Raw genomic sequence first — 24,349 nt, forward strand, 5'->3', positions numbered from 1 at the left:
GAGGCAAGAGCTTGCGTGTGGTGTTGTTTAACACGGGGGTGAGTCAGCAACTGGGACTGAGATGAAGATCCAAGGATTGTGTTTGGAATTCTCTACCCCAGAGGGCTGTGTCACTGAGTATATTCAGGACAGAGGTGGATGAGATTTCGGGTATGAAGGGAATTAAGGGACGTGGGGATAATGGAAGGAGGTGGCGTTGATATAGACGATCAGCCATGACCTTGCACATTCTCCTTGTGTCTGCATGGGTTTCCCCTGGTTCTCACCACAACCCAAAGATGTGCACGTTAGGTGGATTTGCCATGATAAAATTGCCCCATAGTGTCCAAAAGATGTGAAGGGGCCAAACGGCCTACTCCAGCTACCACTTCTTCCGCTCTTATGTTTCCATGACTGCCATTTGATATTTCCAGTACCAAAAGATATCTTCCCCAGTATGCTTTGCTCCCTTTTCTAGTGTTTCCATGGGAACACAGACCTTGATGGAACAGTTATGATGGGCCCGCTGTTCTCCTGTTATGTTTTTAATTCCTGTGACGTTATGAGGTGGACAAAGACATGTTGGAACTTATAACAAAAAGCGATAGATTTACTGGGAGACTATGAGGTATGCCAAACATTTATAAACATTTACTCGTTTTGCTTTCTGCAGTTCTTACGACTGTGCATATTCTGACGTTTTCTGTTCACCTCTTTGTGACAGGATATCAAATGTTGGTCGCTAACTCACTACAGCACAGTGGTTAATTAGTGTTCAGGCAGGACTGTGAAACCTTGCCATCTGATTGGTTTTGGGCTTTTCCTGTCCAGAAAACAAATGCCTATCCCCTCACACAGCAATGTGGTGACAGAGTGAAGACAAGTCAATAAGGCTGGGGGCAAAAAATGGCAGTTTGGTGGTCAATGATTACGCCAGTTTTGAAGTCTCAAATTAACTTGCTGCTTTTCTTAGCGCTCTGCCTAAAACAAGATGGCCGTCAGGGATTTGTGGTCTGTGGAATGCCCAGTGCCCTTCAATTGCCACAGTGCTGTCTCACGCTGCCTCCCTTACCTTGGATATAACCCTTTTCCCTCACACTCTGCAGGGTCGGTCTCCGGAGGAGGAATTTTTTTAATTTGGACTTTGCTTTCTTGTGGTCTGCGCTTTCAGTAGTGTTGGTCACGGGATTCCTGGGAACACCTGAAGTAAAGAGAGGAAAAGGAAGAGTTAATGCTGACATCACCTCTAGTACGGTAGGGTTCCAAGCATTGCACAGTATCAAGGGCAGAGAACTGCACTCATCTTTGCAACATCAAGGAGCGGGCCATTAACATAATGCTTCAAGGTGGATGTGCAGGCCTGCATTTTATTCACTAAAGCATACAACATAGGAGGCCATTTGGTCCATCATGCCTATGTCAGCTCCTTTAAGGAACTATCGCTGCAAATTTTCTCCCTCCAGTATTTTCAAAGTCATTATTGAATCTACATTGATTTTACACCATTTGGTCTCAGTCATCTCTTCCCTTGAGGGCTTTTATTAATACTTAAATCTCTGCCCTCCAGTTATAGCGCCCCACCCTGGCCAGTTCTTCCAGTCAGCTCTGTGCATGCACAGCCAGTCAGTCACTGAGAAGTACTGCAGAGGCCTTGTACACTGGGAAATAATAGGTGTGCACAGCGGTGCAATAGGATTGTACACTGAGATATACAGGCCACACGCACAAAGGGAACGCTCGCTCCTCATTAAACCACTGCTTCTGTTCCAAATTTCCAGTATTTAAAGTTTGGTCCAGGAATTCCGTGGGAATGAGATATTTTTAAAGTGCAGTTCCTGTTGCAAACTAGGGAAAAATGACAGTCAAAATACACAGAGAAAGATCCCACAAACATTGATCAGGTCATTTGTTTTTAGTAAGGTTGCTAGAGGAATAAGCATTGGCCAGAACTGCCTTGCTCTCCATCAAATATTTAAAGTTTTAAGCTTATTTATTATTGTCACAAGTAGGCTTACATTAACACTGCAGTGAAGTTACTGTGAAAATCCCCTAGTCACCACACTCCGGCACCTGTTCGGGTACACTGAGGGAGAATTTAGCATGGCCAATGCACCTACCCTGCACATCTTTCAGATTGTGGGAGGAAACCAGAGCACCCAGAGGAAACCCACGGAGACACAGGGAGAATGTGCAGAGTCTGCACAGACAGTGACCCGAGCTAGGAAGTGAGCTCAGGCCCCTGGCACTATGAGGCAGCAGTACTAACCACTGTGCCACCGTGCCACCCCATTGACCTGGGATATCGATCTGAGAAGGAAGACAGGGACTTGCTTTTCACATCTCATACAAAACATGGTGCTGTTGACAGTGCAGCATTCCCTCAGTACTGCATTGCAGTGTCACCTCGAGTTTGTGCGCAACCCTCTAGATTTAAACTCCAAACCTCATTGTTGTGGGAAATTTACCACTTTGGAGTCAGACTTGGTGGTTTCAATACAGTTTTATTTCAGACAAAGCTTTGGGAGAAAGCACTGGCACTCCACAGTACTTGGCAGCTACCTTCTCATCTACATAATGGTAGTTAATCATTTTTATACCTTTTAGACAATAGGCAGTATGGACATTGGATGTTAACACATTGTTACAAATCGTATAGACAGATATGGACATCGACAGCTAACACAAAGTTACAAGCAGGCAGGTACAGACATGGACAGTTAACTATCATTGTTCATAGGATGGATACATTTATGCAGTTATGTCCACTATCAATGACTGGTTTCGATCTATACATTCAGTGGCTGATCTTGTTACATTTATGTCCCTATCTGTGGCTGACCTTGTCATCAGACTCATTGTTCTGGGTCTGTTCTTATCTAGAGTGCCTCAAGCTCTGACCAGCTTCCTGTAGCAATTCAGATACCGCAGGTTTTAACCTTTTGTGCAACTGTCTGTGCCTAAAACCAGTGCCTCTTAATGTCCCTTCCCAGGTAACCATTTTGTGTCCATCCCTTTTAATTCCACCATAACATTCATGATTCAGAAAGGAGAGCGTTTTAGAAAGTTTTGGATAAGAATAGCAGCTGGGACGGGTAGATCCTGGACAATGTGAAAAGATGGAAGGATTAGCATTGTGGGGAGCTGAGAACAAATGGTCTGAAGGGTCTTCTTCATCCAGGCTGACCCTGTGATGTGACAATCTCTAAATGACTCATGACTGGAACTTGTTGGATCAAGATCCTGGAACTTCCTCCCTAACAATGCCATTAAGGGTGCATGCATCTCATAGACTACAGCAGGAGAGGAGGTGGTGCAGTGGTATGTTACTGGATGAATAATCCAGAGAGGGACCTGGGTTCGAATCCCACCATGGCAGAAGGTGAAATTTGAATTCAATAAGAATCTGGAATTAAAAGTTTAATGATAACCATTGTCAATTTTGTAAAAACCCATGTGGTTCACTAACATCACTTAGAGAGGGAAATCTGCCATCCTTACTGTGTTTGCGCTTCATGTGACTCCAAAGCCACAGCAATGTGGTTGACTCTTAAATGCCTTCTGAAATGGCTGAGCAAGCTACTCAGTTCAAGGGACGGGCATTAAATATTGGCCCAGCCAGTGATGCCCACATCCCATGAATTAATTTTTAGGAAGTTCAAGTAGGTGGTTCACCACCACCTTCTCTAGAGCAGTTTGGAATGGGCAATGAATGCTGGTCTTGCCACTGACACTCACCCCATGAAGAAATAATTTTTTAAATAAATCATAGAAGTGGAAATGTTATGCCCCCTTGAGAAAATTATTGGGAATGGGAATTGGTGGCACATCGTGAAAAAAAATGGACAAGTCAAGAGTAGATATGCACTTGCCACACTTCAGACTGTCAAATTCCCAGGAGAGAAGCAGAGTGTACTCCATTCCCAAAACAGCTGCCGATTTTCATCGGCACTGACAGGGTGAAGCAATCTTCCCAACATTGCGAGGAAATAGTGGAGGGCAAAGGGATAGGGATCCAGCCACGCGCGGGACTGGAAGCTGGTTTTGAGGCTATTCAGTTTAATTCTGTGATATGAGAATCGGGAATTGGTCTGCCGTTCCACCATGGCTATTGGTAAACGAATAAAACTCTACAAACTCCAGAGACTTACTGCGATTTTTCTTCTCATCCCTGTCTTTGGAGTTAGACTTCTCAGGCCCAGCTAAGTCTGAAACAGCATCAACTTCATCTGCGCTGATTGTGTCCGACTTTAATAGAAATCAGAAGAGAAAATCATTGAGTCATTGCCACTCCTTGTGAATAATTATGGAGTAGCTTCATTCAGCCACCGCAGGACGTCACGGAAAATTGTAACCGGGAGGATGTCGGATAAGGACATGTTCTGCCGCAGTTGCATCCATTGTTGCATTCTACAAACCACCTGCAGCATTCTACAAACCGCTAGATGCTTGCCATGTACATGGTAATAGACAAATAAGTGGTAACAAATAAAACTGACAACATTCCTGCAGCTGGGAAGTTGTTCTTTGTCTACTTTGACTGATTTCACTAAGGCAAGGGATGATGCAGACATTTTAGTTAAAGAGGAATGTGAAATATTAGACACATTACAGAGTGCAATTCTAGATCTAGCCTTGGGATCCGAAGGTGTACAAGTGAATGAAGTACCAACGGGAGATTATGTTGGAGATAGTGGCCATAATATAGTTAGATTTAGTATAATTATGGAAAAGGACAAAGCTAGAACAGGAGTAAAATTCAAAAAGAGTGCTGGGGGGGGGGGGGGGGAGAGACAAATTTTGCAAAGCTGGCGAGAATAGATTGGATACAGAAAGGAAAACTGAGTGAAAGCAGTAGGAGACACTCAAGGGAGACGCTCTACAAGCACAGTGTAAGCACGTCCCCATAAAGAAAGAGGGTGATACAGACAAATCTAGAGCCCCCAGGTTATTCTGATGCACACAGGCCAAAATAAAGCAGAAAAAGAAAGTTTACCACGGTCACTGAAGGCTTGATAGAAAGCACAGGGGTGAAGTAAAAATGGATATTAGGAAAGTAAAGAGAGGATATGAAAAACTGTTGTCACGTTAAAATCAAAGAAAACCCTCTGCTGTTTAACCAATACATTAAGAGCAAGAGAATAACTAAAGAAAAATTTGGGTTTATCAGAGATGTACATGTAACTTGTGGGTTATTTCAGATAATGGCGTAGGGTTCTCAATATGTACTTTGCCTCTCTTCACTGAGAGGGATGATGCATAAGTTTAGTTATAGGGCGGAGTGTGAAATATTAGATGCAACAAGCATAGTGAAGTACTGGAGAGACTGACATTCTTGAAGGTGGATAAACCACCAGGACCAGATGGATTGTGTACAAAACTGTTGAAGAAAGACACGGGGGAAGTAGATGCTCTGAGGATCATTTCTCAATCTGTACCAGATATAGATGAGATCTCAGAGTACTGGAGGTCTGCAAACATTGTACCATTATTTATAAATGGTGAGAAGGATAGGCCTGAAAATTATTAGCTTGTCAGTGTGACTTCGATGGTAGGTATATTATTGGAAACAATTCTGAGAGACAGGATCAGCTGTCACTTAGTAGGGCATCAGGGATAGTCAGCATGATTTGTTATGGGAAGATTGTGTCTTACTAACTTGAGGCAGTAACAAGGAGCGTTGATGAGCGTAGTGCAGTGCATATTATCTGCATGGGTTTCAGTAAGGCACTTGACAGGTTCCACATGGCTGACTGGTCAGAAAAGTGAGATTTCATGAAAGATGGAGGAAGGGTCGCATTGGATCCAAAACTGGCTCAGTGACAGGAAACGAAGGGCAATAGTCAATGGATGTTTTTGTGAATGAAAGACAGTTTCCAGTAGTGTTCCACAGGGCTTAGTTTGGGATCCTTGCTGTTTCATAGAATCATAGAACCCTTACAGTACAGAAGGAGGCCATTCAGCCCATTGAGTCTGTACCAACCACAATCCCACCCAGGCCCTATTCCCGTAACCCCACACATTTACCCTACTAATCCCCCTGATGCTAGGGTCAATCTAGCATGGTCAATCAACCTAATCTGCACATCTTTGAAGTGTGGGAAGAAACTGGAGCACGTGAAGGAGACCCACGCACACACGACAAGAAAGTGCAACCTCCACACTGACAGTGGCCTGAAGCCAGAACTGAATCCAGGCAGAAGTGCTCATATCTGTGCCATCGTGCCGCCCCCAAAAATTTGGTTTGTTGCATATGTTAATGATTTAGACTTAAATGTGGGTGGCACGATTGGGAAATTTGCAGATGACACAACACTTGGCCGTGTAGTTGATAATGAAGAGGAGAGCTGTCAGCTTCAGGAATTATCAATGGTTTGACTGAGTGGGCAGAGAAATAGCAAATGGAATTCAATCCGGAAAAGTGGTTGGGAAGGGCAAACAAAGCAAAGGAGTGTTTAATAAACAGGAAGATGTCGAGAGGGTTTGAGGAAGTGAGAGACTCTGGAGTGCATGCCCATATGCCCCTGAATGTGGCAGGACAGGTGGGCAAGGTGGCATATGGGTTTACTTTATCGGACGAGGTATTAAATATAAAAGCAGGAATGTAATAATGAAACTGTATAAAATGCTGATTAGGCCACAGCTGGAATTGTGTGTACAGTTCAAGTCCCAACATTACAGGAAGGACATAATTGCTCTGGAAGGAGTGCAGGGGAGATTTACAAGAATGTTGCCAGGGCTTGAAAATTGCAGTTACGAGGAGAGATTGGACGTGCGAGGGTTGCTTACCTTAGAAAAGCAGAGGCTAAATTATGACGACCCTAGATAAGGTAGACAGGAAAGACTTGCTTCCCCTTTAAGAGGTCAATCACCGGGGACTTTGCATTGAGAATGCAAAGAGAGTCTTTGGGGATTAGTCCCAAGACCAACCATCCATCAAGAAAGTGTCAAAATACACAAGCACCCTTCCTCTAGCCTGCATCGTATAGCAGTTGAGAGGAAGGAGGGGGGCCTTAACTGGCAGGGCCCCAGGAGGGAAAGAGACGAAATATATTTCTGAACAAGTCAATGCACATCAGGTGGTATTTCGTCTGTGCCCACCCCCCACGTGGCATGTTTTGCCGTGGCAGAGATGGCTTGCCATTGACTAGCTGGCAGCAGGACTGGAACTGCCAATGAAGTTTCCCATTCATCGCACCCTTTGCCACCAAGGTTCCTACGGCGAGGGGGTTGCTGTCAGCAAGGCCGGAGAATCCTGTCAACAGGAACGCCCAGAAAATCTCGCCTGATTGCGGCAAAAGTTTTTAGTGGAGCTGTGGAAGAGTTTAAAAGGATATTTTCCTTTGATTTCGAGACAAATGGTACTTCTGGTGAATATTCCCACCGTGTGGCTTAATTCTGCCCCCTTCCTTCTGCAGCCATCCATTAGATATATATCTTGCTTCAGTTTTAGTCACATACCTGATGATGGATACTCTCATTGATCATCTTGTACCAATCCCCAATGACAGACTCTGTATCGTACTGTATGAGATACTCCGAGCCTCTTCGAGTTTTCAACTGAAAACAAACATAGACACTGTTACTATCCTGAGTGTATGAAGCCGGAAACCAGTCTGGAGACAATACAGGCATCACTTTGGGTTGAACACACTGATACAGAAGGGGAAAACTCATGGGGGTTCCCACACATGATCACTGGAAATTCTCTCAGAATCCCTACAGTAGAGAAGGAGGCTATCGAGTTTATACAGCCCTTAAATCCCACTGATGCCCTATTTCCATAACCCCACACAATTACTCTGCCAGCCCCCCAGACACTCAGATCAATTTCAGCATGGCCAATGCACCTAATCTGCACACCTTTGGAGTAGAAAACCAGGGCACCGGAGGAAACCCACGCAGACACAGGGAGAATGTGCAAACTCCACACCAAGTTTGACCAAGGTCGGAATCAAACCTGGGTCCCTGCTGCTGTGAGGCAGGAATGCCAACCACTGCGCCACCCATCTATCATTGGGTTCAGCTGTAAATCATTCCCCGCCGAACTGAACAGTCAGAAAACCATCCTCACACACATACACACACACACACACACACACACACACACACACAGAGTGGTCAGCTACTTTAGACACTGGGTATCCATGAAAGCTGTTTCTAGAACCTTCCAAATAGGGAAAGAAGCCATGGTACAGAAAACTGGGGCAATCATGTCTTTCATCCTTCAAGCACGTGGCTTAAATTAATCAGCTGGTTCTATTTATATTTCTGCAGGAGGTATCTTGGTTCCGATATATGTCAAGATTTTGCATTTCATGTCCAGGGGAGACCAGAATAAAGAAATATGAGAGTGGACTCACTTATCCTACAATCCCTTCAGGCAAAGCACCCAGAGAGACCAAAGGCAATGTCAAAGTGTTGCAGCCACATCGCTAACCTGCTTTCCTTTTAATGGAGACTGGCAGGGAGTTTGAGACCACCCAATTTATCCAGGAAAGAATTTGACACACATTTCGGTGTCTGAGACGGTCAGCCATGGGGGGCGGGGGGGCAGTTTCCATTCCCATTTTTGGGGATGGAAATTCCCCCAAATGCAGAATAGCCATGGTGGGGGTTGGGGGAATTCTGTGGTTGTGTGGTGGGGGAGGAAATTTCCATTGTTGGGTTCGGAGGGGTGGGGGGAGCGCTATCCTTTGCTTTTTCCACCTGGGATGACACTTGGTCAAAAAAAATTGGTAAAGTCTGCCTATTCTGCTGATTGCCAGCAAGGTGGGCCAATACCCATGGACTAGGCATAGCACCATTGATATGATGCCCAACTTTACACCCGCCACCTTGCCCCACCTCACATCAGGCAGGGGAGGGGATGCAAAATTCAACCCAAGCAAACAGATTTTCAAACTTCATCAGACCTTCACTGAGTCATAGAGTCATAAAGGTTTACAGCATGAAACAGGCCCTTCGGCCCAACTTGTGCATGCCATCCTTTTTTTTTTGAAACCCCAAAGCTAATCCCAATTGCCCACATTTGGCCCATATCCTTCTCTTCCTATCATACCCGTGTAACTATCTAAAAGGGAGTCAGGAGCGAGAGAGACCATTTGAGCTTAGACTGAAGGATATGAAGTTACTGTCTTTTTTTATTTTGGAAGAGAGATTGGATTGAAACTAGTTAATTCTTCCACTGAGGGTGAAATTTTAGAAGTATACCCAAGAACTGAACCCATGACGTGTTAGACATAGTCTGAAAAGTGGATAAAGGTTGGCAGTGTTAGACAAAGTAGTTTGCCTCCAGGTTGACAGACAAAAAGAAAAATCCATTTCAATCTCTTCCTTTTCATTTACCTATTTGTTGGGCAAATGATTCAGAGAAAACTGAGGATCATTTCTTCCCCCCCACCCCTCATTAAATGAAAAGTGCACCTCCCTCACCTCCAACACATTCTTTTTGCTGGACTTGTCCTTTGTTGCCCAGCCGATATTTGCTCCCTTCAGTTCGACCGTATATTCAGGTGTGAATTGGCCAGTTGCTTGTTTCTAGGCAAAGAAAACATTGGATAAGAAAAAGGCTGAACTTCCATCTTCTGCCGTCCTATCAACTGTTTCTCTGCGATGGAATTAACCTCTCTGCTGGATGGTGCATTGCATTTCTGAGAGAGGATGTGAATTTTAGCATGGTTCTATCTTACTTGGGTTGGGAAGGCGGGAGGGGGTGGAGGGGGGTGGAGTGACGTTGGTGTGTTGGGGGGGCGGGGGGGGGGCGGTGGTGTGGGGGGAGTAGGTGGGGTTGAAAGCCTGAAACTAAACAGGGTTTAGGCCTCAGAGGGAAAGGATGTTACCCTCATCATTTTAACATCAAATGCCTCCTCTCCCCCCACCCCCCACCCTCCCTCCCCGCCCACACAAGGTCTGGGGCCGGGAGAATCTCAAAATGAGGAGGGGAGGGGAGGGGGATTTCTCTGGCCATTCACGCCGGTGGGATTCTCTAGTCCCACTGACAGCGCACCCCTTCCCCTGGGATCCGCAATGGATGACAATGGGAAATCCCATTGACAGCAATGGGATCAGAGAATCCCGCTGCCAGCAGACAGCACGCCACCAAGAAACACACTGCTGGGAGGCTGGAGAGTTCTGCCATGATCTTCCCGTCACATATCACATTGTGGCCCCTTTCGCAAGGGTCTCCAGCCATAATGGGATTAGGCCCACGTGGACAAGGCTGGAGAACCCATTCCCACCTCCTCGCTACTATCCCCAGCAAAGATTACTGTTCAGGAATATCCCTGATTTGTTACCAAGCTGCCTGCAGACTGATTCTTTGGATCTTTGTAAAACGTCAGAATTCCACCTTGCAGCACAGTCCACGAAGATGCCCAGTTTTTCCTGTAATAAAATATAAAGATCAATATAGCGCGGTGATATGTCTGAGCGCACAGTAGAAATCCAAAGTACAATTCTGACCAGGAGCAGGTGAACACACAAGACCCTTGAGGTGAGATTTCCTTTGACCCGTATATTATGAATGTTATGAATTCAGGGGAGTGCTGGTTTGGGACTGCAAAGTTTATTTATTGTTGTCACAAATAGGCTTACATTAACGATGCAATGAAGTTACTGTGAAAATCCCCTAGTTGCCACATTCCGGCACCTGGGCAGGTACACTGAGGGAGAATTTAGCGTGGCCAATGCACCTAACCAAAATGTCTTTCGGACTGTGGGAGGAAACCAGAGCTCCTGGAGGAAGCGCAGACATAAGGAGAACATGCAAATTCCACACAGACAGTGACCCAAGCCAAGGATTGAACACAGATCCCCGGCGCTGTGAGGCAGCAGTGCTAACCACTGTGCTGCCCCTCCCCTGAGTGAGTTCGGTCACCGAGTGAGTTCGGTCACCTTTCCCCAGAATTTCCCTGACTTCCCACATCGCACAAGAGGAGCATTCCACAAGGCTGGGCTGCCCTTAATAAACCCTAAACTACAGGAAGTAAAAGTCAAGGGAGTATTTGAAGGGCAAGACATGGCAGGGCAGTCCAGCTGTGTGGAATGCTCCTCTTGTGCGATGTGGGAAGTCAGGAACATGTCCTGTGACCATGTGTGCAGGACGTGTCTCCAGCTGCAGCTACTCAAAATCAGCATTTGGGAGTTGGATCTGCAACTGGAGTCTCTATGGAGCGTGTGGAAGGATGAGATCACCATGGATAGCACTTACAATGGAGGTGGCCACACCGCAGTCAGAGTGCACAGGCAGAAAAGCAGTGATTGACTGCCAGACCCAGTAAAACCCTAGGCAAGCACTGCCAAAGTCCCCTGGGTCCATCTCCCTCTCTAGCAGGTTTTGAAGACTGTTGGGGAAGATGGTTTTTCCGGGGAACGCAGCGACAGCTAGGTCCACGCAGAGAGCGAGAGAGAGAAAGAGTGGGACAGCCATTGTGATAGGAGATTCGATTGTAAGAGGAACAGATAGGTATTTCCGTGGCTGCAGCTGGGGATGGTATGTTGCCAAGGTCAAGGGTCACTGAGCAGGCGATCCTGAAGCAGGAGGGCGAACAACCTGAGGCTGTGGTCCATATCAGTACCAATGATGTAGGTAAGAAGAGGGATGAGGTCCTGAAAGCACAATATAGGGAGCTAAGAAAGCAGTTAAAAAGCGGGATCTCAAACGGTATTAATCTCAAGATTAGTTCCAGTGCTAGCGAGTGCAGGAATAGGAGAACAAACCGGATGAATGTGTGGCTGGAGAGATGGTGTAGGAGGGAGAGAGATTTGTTTTGCTGAGACACTGAGACTGATTCTGGGGAAGATGGGCTGTGTACAAGTTGGATGATTTGCAGGTATTTGCTTGTGCTGTTGGGGAGGGTTTAAACTAGAGTGACAGGGGGATGGAAAGCTGAGTGGGGAAAGGCAATAGAAGAAAGAAATGAAAGACAGAAAAGTAGAAAGCAAAAGTGGGAGGCTGAGGAGACAAGGGACAGCAGCAAATAGGGCTAGAGCACAAAAAAACTGTAAAAATGTTAAAAAGACAAGTCTAAAGCTAGTGTATCTGAATGCCTGCAGAATTCACAACAAAGTAGACGAACTAACAGCACAAATTGATATAAATGGGTACAATATGATTATATTTACAGAGACGTAGCCAAAGGAGGGCCAAGGCTAGGAACCGACTATCCAACAGTACTCAATGCTTAGAAAGGACAAGGAAAATGAGCATTGTTAATTAAAGATGGGATCAGTACAACAGTGAGAGAGGATGTTGGCTCAGAAAATCTGTGGAATCAGTCTGGGTGGAGCAAAGAAGCAACAAGAGGCGGAAGGCATTAGTGGGAGTTACCGACCGGCCTCCGAACTGTAGTGATAAGCCGGGGAATGGCATTAAACAGGAAATTAGAGATGTCACGTGAGGAAAGATTGGGTGGGCTGGGCCTGCATTCACGGGAATTTAGAAGAACGAGAGGGGATCTAACCAAAATGCATAAAAGTCTGACAGGGCTGGAGAGACTGGACGCAGGGATGTTGTTTCCTGTGGCTGAACAAGGAGTCACAGTCCCAGGGATAGGCCGTTTTGGACTGAGGAGGAACCTCTTCACTCAGAGGGTGGCGAATCTGTAGAATTCTCTACCTCAAAAGGCTCTGGAAGTCAAGTTTCTGAATACAATTCAGAAGGAATAGATTTCTAGACTATAAAGGCGGATGTAGAGTGTGTAGGAGTCAGGCATTGAGGTAGAGGATCAGCCATGATTGTATGAAGGGCCGAATGGCCTACGACGTCTATGTTTGCAACTTTCTTTGTTTTGATGTTACGTCCCTCCTGGAACAGGAAACAGGAGCAGGAAATATTTCTGGATGCCAGGCCCACTCCCAAGGGAAAACATCAACACAGAGCTAAGAAAGGAATTTCCCTCAACTCCTGCCCCCTACCTACAGACATACCGACTTGAGAGCTTGGCAGCGAACCTTTCATCTATGACTGTTATATGATTGATGTTTTAGCTCAGCCTGCACCAGTTGCTGGTTTTGCATTGCAACGTTTTACTGGAATTCCAATTCCCTGCTCCTTCCTGGAGAAGGATGTTTAGGGTTATCCTCACCTTTGAGGCGATGAGTGTACAATGGGAAAGGATGGGTCCCTGGAGAATTTGCCCGTGTGTGCTAAAGCTTTCGCAAAATTGGAAAAAAAAATCAACCTTTCAGGTGACTGTAACTTAGTGCAATTGACTGGTTCACCAAAACTCAGCGCCAGGGATCTGGGTTCGATTCCTGGCTTGGGTCACTGTGTGGAGTTCGCATGTTGTCCCCATGTATGTGTGGGTTTTCTCTCACAGTCTGAAAGACTTGCTGGTTGGGTGCATTGGCCAAGCTAAATTCTCCCTCAATGATTCCGAACAGGTGCTGGAGTGTGGCAACAAGGGGATTTTCACAGTAATTTCATTGTAGTTATAACGCAACACTGATAAACTTGAGAGTTGGAATGTGTTAATCAGCGTGGATAGGGTGCAGCTAAAGATGTGATGTTGGTGATATCAAAGGTGGCTTTAGGCAAACCATTTAATTACCAGCATTCAAATTGGCAGGAATTACAAAATAGAAATATTCTGATTACACAGAATGGAAAGTACTTGCTGGTGGGAATATTGTGTTTTAACACCTTGAATGGAGAGAAACCAGGTACTTTTGAGCTTGAAATTCACTCTGAATAACAGCATTGTCCAACTGAGGAACAGCAGCAATTTACTATAAGCTCTTTGTTTGTTATATATTGCATGAATCAAAGTTCAGCAATAAAATATTGCACAGTAGCAATGTGGATTCAGGGACGGGTTTTATGGTTAAACATTCCTACCACAGGGTTTGGAAACAAAAAGGATACTTCAGCAACATAGACACAAAGGTCAGTATTCTGATTTACAGCGGACATAAATTTCCCTATATTAAAACCAGGCTTTCTGTCCCTTTGCTAATTAAAATGATCAATATACATTTCCTGTTGTGCCAGTTGTGTGTGGGGATGCTGACGTGTAGAATGTTGCTGTGCACTGATGGGCTGGACTGTCACTCCTGGTGCAGGAAACAGCCGTGCGGAATAATTCTGGATGCCAGATTTCCATGGGAAAACTGTCTCTCACTGTGGCTTTCACAGGGACACCTTCTTAATTGGCCTGGAGACAGGTCTGCCGTCCAATTAAGGACGTTGGTGGGCCAATCTAGCTAGAAGAGCAGGAGGCTGCAATGGGAGGTAAGGAAGAGTGAGGGCACTTCAATACGGAGGCACACTGTTTCCCACTGTCTTACATCTTTAATTAAGGAAGAGATTGAACAGCCAAGATGGAGAGTTGCGGTGCTGGTTAGGGACCGTTCCATAGGAATCCATGGTGAGCGGGTGGATAAGTGGAGCCGAGTCCACAAAAGATCAGCCATGATCTTATTGAATGGCGGAGCAGGCTCAAGGTGCCAGATGGCCTACTCCTGCTTCCAGTTCTTAGGTTCTTATGTTCCTTGTGTTCTTATGTACCCTTGCTTCTATTAAGGCCACTTTCAGTTCTTTTCCTACTTAAGACTCATTTTGCAGTCTGGTGGGTGTATGATGATTGAGGTGTGGGGGGGATCCTCGATCTCCAACAAGAAGTGTTGTGCGGGGGGAGCAGGGGTTGTACCTCAATTGAAAGGCCTTTCTGACTGGCAGCACACTCTCCTCATGGGCTGTAAACCTCACGGCCTCCTCCCACCTCACCTCGGCCCACACCCTGCCTTTGCAGGACAGGGTTTTCAGCTGGCTCAACGCATCCATTGCGACAGGATCGGAAAATCCCAGCCAAAGGCCAGAATGTTACGGCCGTTCACACCAATGGGATTTTCCCACCCCGCTGCAGTGAACAGAGATTTGGCTGGGCGCCAGCTTCTCTGCCTTGGCTGCAGAGGGAGCGTGGCATGAACGGCAGGTGATAAGATCGCGCCAGAAGTCTGATGATGAGAATGAAGCCCTTTGTGTGGGGACTAACTCTGAGCAACAGGGGCAAATGAACAGTGGGGCCGGAGCTCTAACTAATGAGTGCAAAATCCTGGGTGGGGTAAAGCCACTCAGTGACGGAAGCAAAGTCCTGCGTGTCAGACATAAAGCAGAATGCCCAGTACAGGAATAGATTCCTGACGAACAGCAATAAAGCCTTGGAGTAACTTATTCTATACTTGAAACACCATAGCTTCAAAGGATTCTTAGCATGCAGTTCAGCCCTGTGATATGAAAGGGCATGTTGTTCACAATCTGTGGGAAAGTTACAAATGTAAAAGTCAAAAACACCACTAAATATTAAAGGTTAAAAAAATTCTGCCACTTTCACTTAACTAGGTGTCAGAATAAAGTATGAATCAAAAAAAAATGGTATGGGAGAATCAGCCATGATCTTATTGAATGGTCCAACTGATACACCCAGTGTTACATCACCAGAACTGAAAGGAAACTTGTTTTAAAGAGCTTGCTTTTATCTTCAGTTGGCATGAATAACAGCGAGGCATCTGAGAATAGAAGACTCAGGAAGGAAACAGTCCATCACATTGCTTTAATAGCTGCACGCTTATCTTAAAAGCCACCTGAACATCTGTGACTTTAGCCACAAGTTTTTCTCCAGAGCTGCTGCAGCGGCCACAGAGCCCCTCCCCGAGCAGCTTTCGAGTGACCTCAGAAAGACCTCTTACCTGATGCGCTTGCCGTTATCCGCTACTTTGGCTTTGTTCAGAATTCCAGCTTTGTCCAGGGACTGAGACTAAACGAAATAAGAGAAGCGAAATGAGTACACGCTGAAATGCAGGAGGAAAGGAAAGCAACCCGAAAGGTCCAGACCCAGGCTGCATCAAACTCCATGGCGGTTAGCTCTGGTGTGGAGAAAATAGCTACAAGCAAGGGATGAGTGAAAGCTCCATATGTCCCACAGCAATGTTCCTCAAGCTACTAAGTATCCCGTCAATAGATGGTCAGAGCCTGCATAACAACAGGTAATCCCAGGCATGAATGGCTTGAAAAGATACAAAGTGGAGGTCGCACTTAGAAAAGAACCATATAGCAAAAAATTCAGAGATGTGAAAAAGATGTCACCAGCAGACAGGATCCCTGTGAAAATATCATGCATAAAAAGCACGCTTTGATGGGCGTACGGCTGCCTAGCAGGTAATGGGATTAGTGTTAAAGTGCATCGGGGTGAAGAATGAGATGGCCTCGCTCACAAACAGGAAACACTAACGTGTGGGAGCAGAATATCAACACGATATCCACGTGCGCGCTCGGCACTGTAATCAGACGCATTTCGTCTGTGTTTAGCAAGCGACGCCTTAAAGAAACAGAACAGAAATTAATTTGCATCAAAACCCATCAGTTGCTCATATTCCTATCACGGGGGAAATTCACATCTGATTACAGGAATCCTGAAACAGGGCATGGGAGGGAGCCCCAAAAGTTACAGACTTTAGTCAAATCCTGAGGGCATGTAGGAACGATAGCTGATTATGAGTCAGTTGTGTTTAATTGTATACAACAACTGGGGTTTCACTTTAGCACATGTACAGAGACACTCACTGAGACTTTGGATGGTTAGGGTGACAGAGTGATTAGCACTGCTGTCGCACAGCGTCAGAGACTCAGGTTCGATTCCTAGCTTGGGTCACTGTCTTTGCAGAGTCTGCACCTTCTCCTAGTGTCTGCATGGGTTTCTTCCGGATACTCCAGTTTCCTCCCACAGTCTGAAAAACCGTGCTGGTTAGGTGCATTGGCCAAGCTAAATAAACAGGTGGCAGAGTGTGGAGACTAGAGGATTTTCACAGTAACTTCATTGCAGCGTTAATGTAAGTCTACTTGTGACACTAATAAATGAACTCTACTTTATGATTGAGTTAGAAAGTACATGCTTGTAATATTTCACTCCGTAGATAAATCTAAGACTGTGTAAGGATGGACTACAGCAACAGCCTTCACCAACTGGAATATACCAAAACTTCTTTCATTAAAAAATGTGAGAATGCTTATATTTGTAATTATGGTCCACTATTGAAATCTCGAGTTAACAGCTTGGAAAACTGATTTTTTTTTGAGAGGTGTCCAGGATTTAATGTAGTGGGAATGTCAGGAACCAAATGGAATGTAATGTGTTGCCGCCTTATTCCTGTCATTTTTGAGGATATTTTCATTCACTTAAGTAGATTTTTTCAATTCCTGTCAGAAACCCACTAGGAGGATGATGGGCAACAGTTGTATTGAAACGCCCTGGAATGTATCACACACACACACACACAAAATAAATCAGAAGGCATTGACCCAGTTGTGCATTGGCTAGACTTTCCATCCACAATGGACATATTATATCATTGCAGAATCCCTGGCACATTTGAGAAAATAATATGTTCATGGAATCCTACAGTGCAGAGGGAGGCCATTTGGCCCATCAACTCTGCACCAACTACAATCCCACCCATGCTCCATCCCCATAACCCCATGCATTTACCTTAGCTAGTCCCCCTGGCACTAAGGGGCAATTCAGCATGGCCAATCCACCTAATCCGCACATCTTTGGACTGTGGGAGGAAACCGGAGCACCCGGAGGAAACTCACGCAGACATGGGGAGAATGTGCAAACTCCACACAGACAGTGACCCAACCGGAAATCGAACCCGGGTCCCTGGTGCTGTAAGGCAGCAGTACTAATCACTATGCCACCATGCTGCCTTACTCCTTATCGACTGTATTTTGTCTTACAGCCCACAGTACAGGTCACCTAGTCACTGTATTCAACAGTGTGCACCATTTGAATTTCAGCACACCATTTTTATGTCCTTATTTGAGTTACAATTCGAATCTACCTTTAACTGGATAATCCATGATTGGATTCCCCGTAGACAAGTTCACATCTTGCTCAAATGTCCCAAGACACTTTTATGCATTTTAAAATCATTTATTGTTGAAGTTCTCTTTCCAAACACAGGACAAAAATAATGTTCTGTGACATGTTCAGAAATAGTTACTAATATTCAGGACCCAATTCAGATCGGTAACTAGTTCATATAATGGCTGTGTTTGAGCCCCAGGGTCACTGGCTTCTTGGCAGCTCAGTGGAGGATTCTGGCATCAACCCTCCCTTTCCTTCAACCCAGTATTGGCAGCTAGGTTTTAGGTGTCTCAAACCCCAAGATCTAGAATTCTTTACACCTCCCTCTGCTCCCTTAACACAGTGCTTACACTCATCTCTTTGACCTCACTTTTGGTCGTTATGCCTAACGGACCTCATTTTAGCACATCCAAATCCACCCACTTTCACAATTGGGCCCAATGTCTCTTTCTTTGACTTGGTGTAATTTTTTTGCCTGATTATGTTCCTTGAGATGATTTACTGCTTTAAAATTGCCAAATAAATGCAAATTGTTGTTATTAAATGGTTGAGATCTTGAGTGCATCAAAGCAATCAAAGTAAATTCATTAATCCAGCATTTTGTAAAAGAGTACAAACCAAAGAATCTGCCCTAAGTTGTTAGAACCGGAGAATCCCTACTTTGGAAATAAACCATTCAGCCCATCATCTCTACACCTACTCTCCAAAACAAATCGCCAGGCCCATGCCTGTATTCTGTCCCCATAACTCCACGCATGGCTAATCCACGTAACCAGCACATCTTTAGAGTGTGGGAGGAAACCAGAGCATCCAGAGGAAACCCATGTAGACACGGGGAGAACGTGAAAACTCCACTCAGAGAGCCAACCAAGGGGCGAATTGAACCTGAATCCCTGGGTGCTGTGAGGTGGGTGTGCTCACCACTGTGCTACCATGCCACCTGTTGTTTGAAGCAGAAAATTTCATACACCAAAGGAGGCCATTCTTCCCACGTATTTGTGCTGGCCAAAGACTGGGCCAGCCCCATCCCATTTTCCAGTTTAGATCCAAATACTCTTTCAAAATGGAGGGATATTTCCACGGCGACCACCCTTTCAGGCAGCGAGTTGCAGACTCTCTTCACCCTCAAACAGAAACATCTTTTCTCAACTTCCTCTAATCTTTCTGTCCATACATTAAATCCAGGCCTCTGATTACTGATTACTCTGCTAAGAGGAAAAGACCAGTCCTATCTGAGATAGATAGTCAGTCTATCTCACCTCCTCAAGAACATCTCAATTAATCCTCCTCCCAGCCTCCTCTGTGTCACATAAATCAATCCCAGCCCATACAAACAGAAGTCATAGCTGAAGTTCTCCAGTCCTGGTAACATCCTTCTAAATCTCCTCTGTCCCCTCTTCAAGCACGATCACATCCTTCCTGTGATGTGCTGACCAGAACCACATGGCGTTTTTTTAGCTGTGGCCCGACTTGTGTTTTATATAGCTCCAATCTAACCTACAGTTATATTCTATGCCTCAGCCGATTAAACAAAGTGTTCTGTATGTCTTCCCATTGTCCTTCTGATTTGATTTGATTTACTATTGTCACATGTACAATGAAAAGGATTGTTTGTTGCACACTCTACAGACAAAGCATACCATTCATAGAGAAGGATAGGATAGAGTGCAGAATGTAGTGTTACAGTCATAGCTAGAGAAAGATCAACTTAATGTAAGCTAGGTCTATTCAAAAGTCTGGCAGCACCAAAGAAGCTGTTCTTGAGTTGGTTGGTACGTGACCTCAGACTTTGTATCGTTTTCCTGACGGAAGAAGGTGGAAGAGAGTATGTCTGGGGGGTCCTTAATTACGCCGGCTGCTTTTTTGAGGCAGCGGGAAGCAGGGTCTACCTGTCCTGCTACCTTTAGGGACCTGTGAACATGCGCTCCAAGCAGCATCTGATCCTTTACACTTCTCACCATCCTTACTGTGTGCATTCCTTGTTCACCTTTCTCAAATCCATCACCTCAAACTTCCCAGAATGAATTCCATTTGCCACTTTCCTGCCCACCTGACCTTCAACTTTCTTTATCATGATGAACCACAAGGTCAACTTTTGTCTCAACTGCAAACTTCTTAATTGTGCTCCCTACATTGAAGTGAAAAATCATTGATATATGTCATAAGAAATAGGGGACCTAGTACTGAACTCTGCCAAACCTCATTGTGTCTTCTAGTCACAAGAGATACGTAGCAACCATTACCCTTTGTTTCCTGCTACTGAGCTATTTGTCACTTGCCCTCAGATCCCTTAGGTTTTGTCTTTTCTAACCAGTCTACACTACATGACCCGGTCAAAAGCTTTGTGAAAATCCTCATTAAATGTACTAGCCTCAATGTTTATTTTGTGGAGGCAACAAGGAGAGTCAGTCAGGTTAAGTAAACCTGAACCTTCCTTAACAAATCCACACTGACTGAGCTGTGCCTTTCTAAATGACGTTGAATACTGCCTCTAGGAAATTTCTCCAAGAATCTACCTGCCCAAAGATGCTGGGCTGACTGGATTAAAGTCACTTGTTTCATTCCTTCCTTACTTTTTTAATTAGCAGGGTAAATACATAGGGTTAAGGGGATAGGACCTAGGTTACCACTGCAGGTTCAAAGGGCTGAATGGCCTCTTTCTGCACTGTAGGGATTCTATGGTTCTATTCAATGGTTTAGCATACTTCCAATCCTCCACATCACACCTGTGGTTGGAAAGGATTGGAAAAACTATGGTCAGAGCCTCCAAGACTGCTTTCCTTATGTGCCCTAGAAGCCTATTCATTTATCCACTATTGACGATGTTATAAATCTTGATCCCCTGAGAATTCTGTACTTAACTGGACAGTGGAGGGCATTCCCCAGGATCAAGGATCCCGGCTGCACAAGTACCCGTTTCCCAGGGGTGCTGGTTAATCTGAGGTCAATGCTTGGCAGCACCACTGGGGAGGTGGTGGTTGATGCCAGTTCTGTACCCACCTGAGGATCATTGAGGGATACAGGCACAGATGAGTGATAGTGGGAGGGGAGTCACAGAGTGGATTTTGGGTGGTCTGCAGCAAGGACGGGGGTGCAGAGTAGCCCTCAGCGGGATCCCCTTCCCGATGCCAGCTCCCTCATCAGGCACCGAGTGAGTATGAATAAAGGAACCCCCAATAGAAGCCCACAAGCAGGTCTGTTGAGGTTTGCTTTAAAAAAAAAGGGGGTTCCTGCATGGTGAGCCCCAAACTTGCCACTGGGTGAATACCAGCAGCAGTGCCAGGATGAGGCCTTTAAGTGGTCCCATTTATTCCATTCAATGGGCTCTTCTCCCATTGTGTGTGTTTGCTGGTGGGGCGGGGGGAGCATTTTGTTAGGCAGGGGGGGCAGTGGGTGGGATCCCCACCACCTTCTAACCATTGCTCTGATGCATGGGAAAGTGCATGGGTGGGTTTCCTGCCAGGCCGCAATTAACGCCCACCTCAATGCCCAAGCTTTCCTGCAAGGTTTGATCAGAGTTAAGAAGTTGGAGACGTTTGATTCATATCCAGAATGGGTATTGTTGAGCCATGTGCTGAGTTGGGGGTAGGTTCTCGAAGTTCTCTGTGGATGAAAGTGGTGGGGTCCAAGCTGTTTTAATGCCAGTTAATCCTCTCCACGTTGCTGCGTCCTCTCGAAGGGAAGGCCTGGTAACCGCTGCCAGAACAACGCAAAAAGTGTCTTCTGCTTGATAATTAGAAGGGACTTGAAGAGATTTTGGCCAGCTTTGACCCAGCTCCCTGTGGAAGGCAGTCCGCAAGTCAGAATACCTGGCGAACATGGTGATCTCACTGGTACAGCTGACACAGTACATGTGCCTGCTGCATTGTTGAGGTAGAGTAAGGATGAGGCAGTGTGAAGAGAACCGACCAGACTGACATGTTTATTTGAAACGTGGCCGCAACTGGCCCATGACTTGCGGCACTGGCCAATTCCCAACGTGAAATGCGATGTGACAAAACGGGTGTCAAACCACGGAATTTTTTCACCGTTCACGAAGGAGCACAAACCACAACTTTACTCAGGAACTAGTGACAGGAATTAAAAGCAGAACTCAAACCTCCTCCCTAATTGAGTCAGAGGGTAACTATTTGCGTCCTTTTCCAAGAACGTGTCAGTAAAAGGCCAGACTGTCCACGTTACGCCACCCATGACTCACGGAGCGAGCTGAGGATGGCATCAAATTGAAAAAGGAGAGAGGTACAATACCGCAGGGGTTAGTGGCAGCCCAGAAGATTGGGAAACTTTTAGAAACCAGCATAGGCTGACTGAAAAAAAAAATAATAATCGAGGGGGAGAAACTGGAGCATGGAGAAAATTAGCAGGAAATATAAAGCCAGACTGTAAAGGCATAGGTAAGTATATAAAAAGGAAAAGAATAACTTTGCCCAGAAAGAGGGGCTGGACAATTAAAAGCAGGCCATCAGATTCAGGGGACCGGTCAGCTTTTCGGGCGGAATTATACAGCCCTTCCCGCTGGCGGGATTTTCCTGACCCGCCAAAGTCTTTTGAACAGCCACCGCATTTTTTTATCATTCTCCCCCACTGCGAGAGGGCCATAAAATTTCTCAGTAATCAAGGAAATGGCAGAGACTTTGAAGAAATATTTTGTATCAGTCTTCACAGCAGAGGACAGAAAGAGTATTGCAAGAGTAGAAAATCAAGAGGCAAAAAGGGGGGAGAAACTGAGTCATAGTCATAGAGTTTTACAGCACAAAAAGAGGCCCTTTGGCCCATCGTGTCTATGCTGGTCATCAAACACACAGCTATCCTAATCTCATTTTCCGGCACTTGCTGCGTAACGTTACAATGCTACGGCATTCCAAATGCTCATCTAAATGCTTCCTCTACCACACTTTCAGGCCGTGAGTTGCATATTCCCATCACCCTCTGGGTGAAAAAGATTTTCCTCAAATCTCCTCTAAATTTCCTGGTTGCCGACCCCTCTGCTAAAAATAGAAGTTTTATCCGATCTAACTTATCCATGTCCCTCATAATTTTGTATACCTCAATCAGGTCACCCCTCAGCCATTTCCGCTCTTGGGAAAAACAATCTCAGCCTTTCTAGCCACTCTTCATAGCTGAAGCATTCCAGCCCAGGCAACATCCTGGTGAATCTCCTCCGCACCCTTTGTGGTGGAATCACATCCCTCCTGTAGTGTGGCGACTAGTACTCGAACTGTGGCCTAACGAGCGTTTTGTACAGCTCCAACTTAAAACAATCACTACCACGAGGGAAAAAAACACTAGGAAAGCTAATGGGACTAAGAGAGGAATCTTATGGCCCTCTCGCAGTGGGGGAAAATGATACAAAACATTCAAAGGACTTTGGCGGGTCAGGAAAACCCCGCCAGCGGGAGGGCCTGTATAATTCCACCCGAAAGGCTGACCGGTCCCCTGAATCTGATAGCCTGCTAGCACCTTAGATGAGTGTACTGCAAGTGGATGCATTGTTTGTAATCCTTCAGAATTTCCTGGATTCTGGAAAGTTACTCGTCAAGGAAGGAGAGCGCGGAAAGCAGGAAATTACAGGCTAGTTCATCTAACTTCTGCTCTTAGGAATATGCCGTTACTCATTCGAGTTCAGAATGAGAGGTGACCTGACTGAAACATATATGATACAAGAGGGGTTTTGACAGTGTGGATGCTGGAAGATATAGAATCATAGAACACTACAGTACAGAAAGAGGCCCTTCGGCCCATCGAGTCTGCACCAAACACAATCCCACCCAGGCCCTACCGCCATATCCCTACATATTATACCCACTAATCCCTCTAACCTACACATCCCTGGACACTAAGGGACAATTTTGGCATGCCAATCAACCTAACTTGCACATCTTTGGACTGTTTCTTTTTATGGTGGAATCTCAAACCAGGGGGGCACTTGGGGTCTCCCATTTAAGACGGCAATGAGGATGAATTTCTTCTCTTAGTCTTTGGAATTTTCTTCCCCAGAGAGCAATGGAGGCAGGGTTGATCATATTCAAGGTTGAGTTTGACAGATTACTGATCAACCAGCGAGTTAATGGCAGGCGTTCTCGGGAAAGTGGAGTTAAGTTCGGCTATCATCTTACTGATTGGTGGCGCAAGCTCGATGGGCCAAATGGCCTCATCTTGCCGCAATTTCTTGTGATCTTATCTTGCATAAAATGCTCTATGATCCCACACACACACACACACACACACATTTGGCTTATTCTTGTGTTAATAAGGGATCCAGTCAAGATATTTTAGCAAACCAGTGTATTTATGCTCATTGTTGAATGAATAATCACTCTGGGTAATTGGTAACTTGTCTAATCCAAAGTCAAATGTACCAAGTTCAAAGGGAATATTACATCCTAGCTCCAATCATTCACCTTTCTTCCAGTTTGACTCCAATACAAAACACGCTTACTAAGTTAAAAATGGTAAGCACACCTGCTGGGCCAAGATTTTCAATAACTAGACATCAGCTCAAAGCT

The 24,349-nt window shown here is 45.4% G+C and overlaps 1 protein-coding gene across 2 annotated transcripts in view; it reads right to left on the bottom strand.

Annotated features, from left to right (window-relative positions):
- Nucleotides 1-24,349, bottom strand: part of LOC145359080 (rho GTPase-activating protein 27-like) — a 205,005-nt gene that overhangs the window by 13,850 nt on the left and 166,806 nt on the right. Inside the window, exons 7-13 of one of the 2 annotated variants that reach the window (XM_080213463.1) lie at nucleotides 16,209-16,295; nucleotides 15,667-15,734; nucleotides 10,275-10,362; nucleotides 9,412-9,516; nucleotides 7,438-7,536; nucleotides 4,128-4,224; nucleotides 1,052-1,180 (exon numbers count right to left, since the gene is read on the bottom strand). In XM_080213463.1, the coding sequence (XP_080069589.1) occupies nucleotides 1,052-1,180; nucleotides 4,128-4,224; nucleotides 7,438-7,536; nucleotides 9,412-9,516; nucleotides 10,275-10,362; nucleotides 15,667-15,734; nucleotides 16,209-16,295 (673 nt within the window). The remainder of the gene's footprint in view (nucleotides 1-1,051; nucleotides 1,181-4,127; nucleotides 4,225-7,437; nucleotides 7,537-9,411; nucleotides 9,517-10,274; nucleotides 10,363-15,666; nucleotides 15,735-16,208; nucleotides 16,296-24,349) is intronic. The other variant, XM_080213464.1, reaches the window with a different exon arrangement.

This window comes from Carcharhinus amblyrhynchos, chromosome 27 (genome assembly GCF_965287045.1).
Source record: "Carcharhinus amblyrhynchos chromosome 27, sCarAmb.v2.hapA, whole genome shotgun sequence".
NCBI lineage: Eukaryota > Metazoa > Chordata > Chondrichthyes > Carcharhiniformes > Carcharhinidae > Carcharhinus > Carcharhinus amblyrhynchos.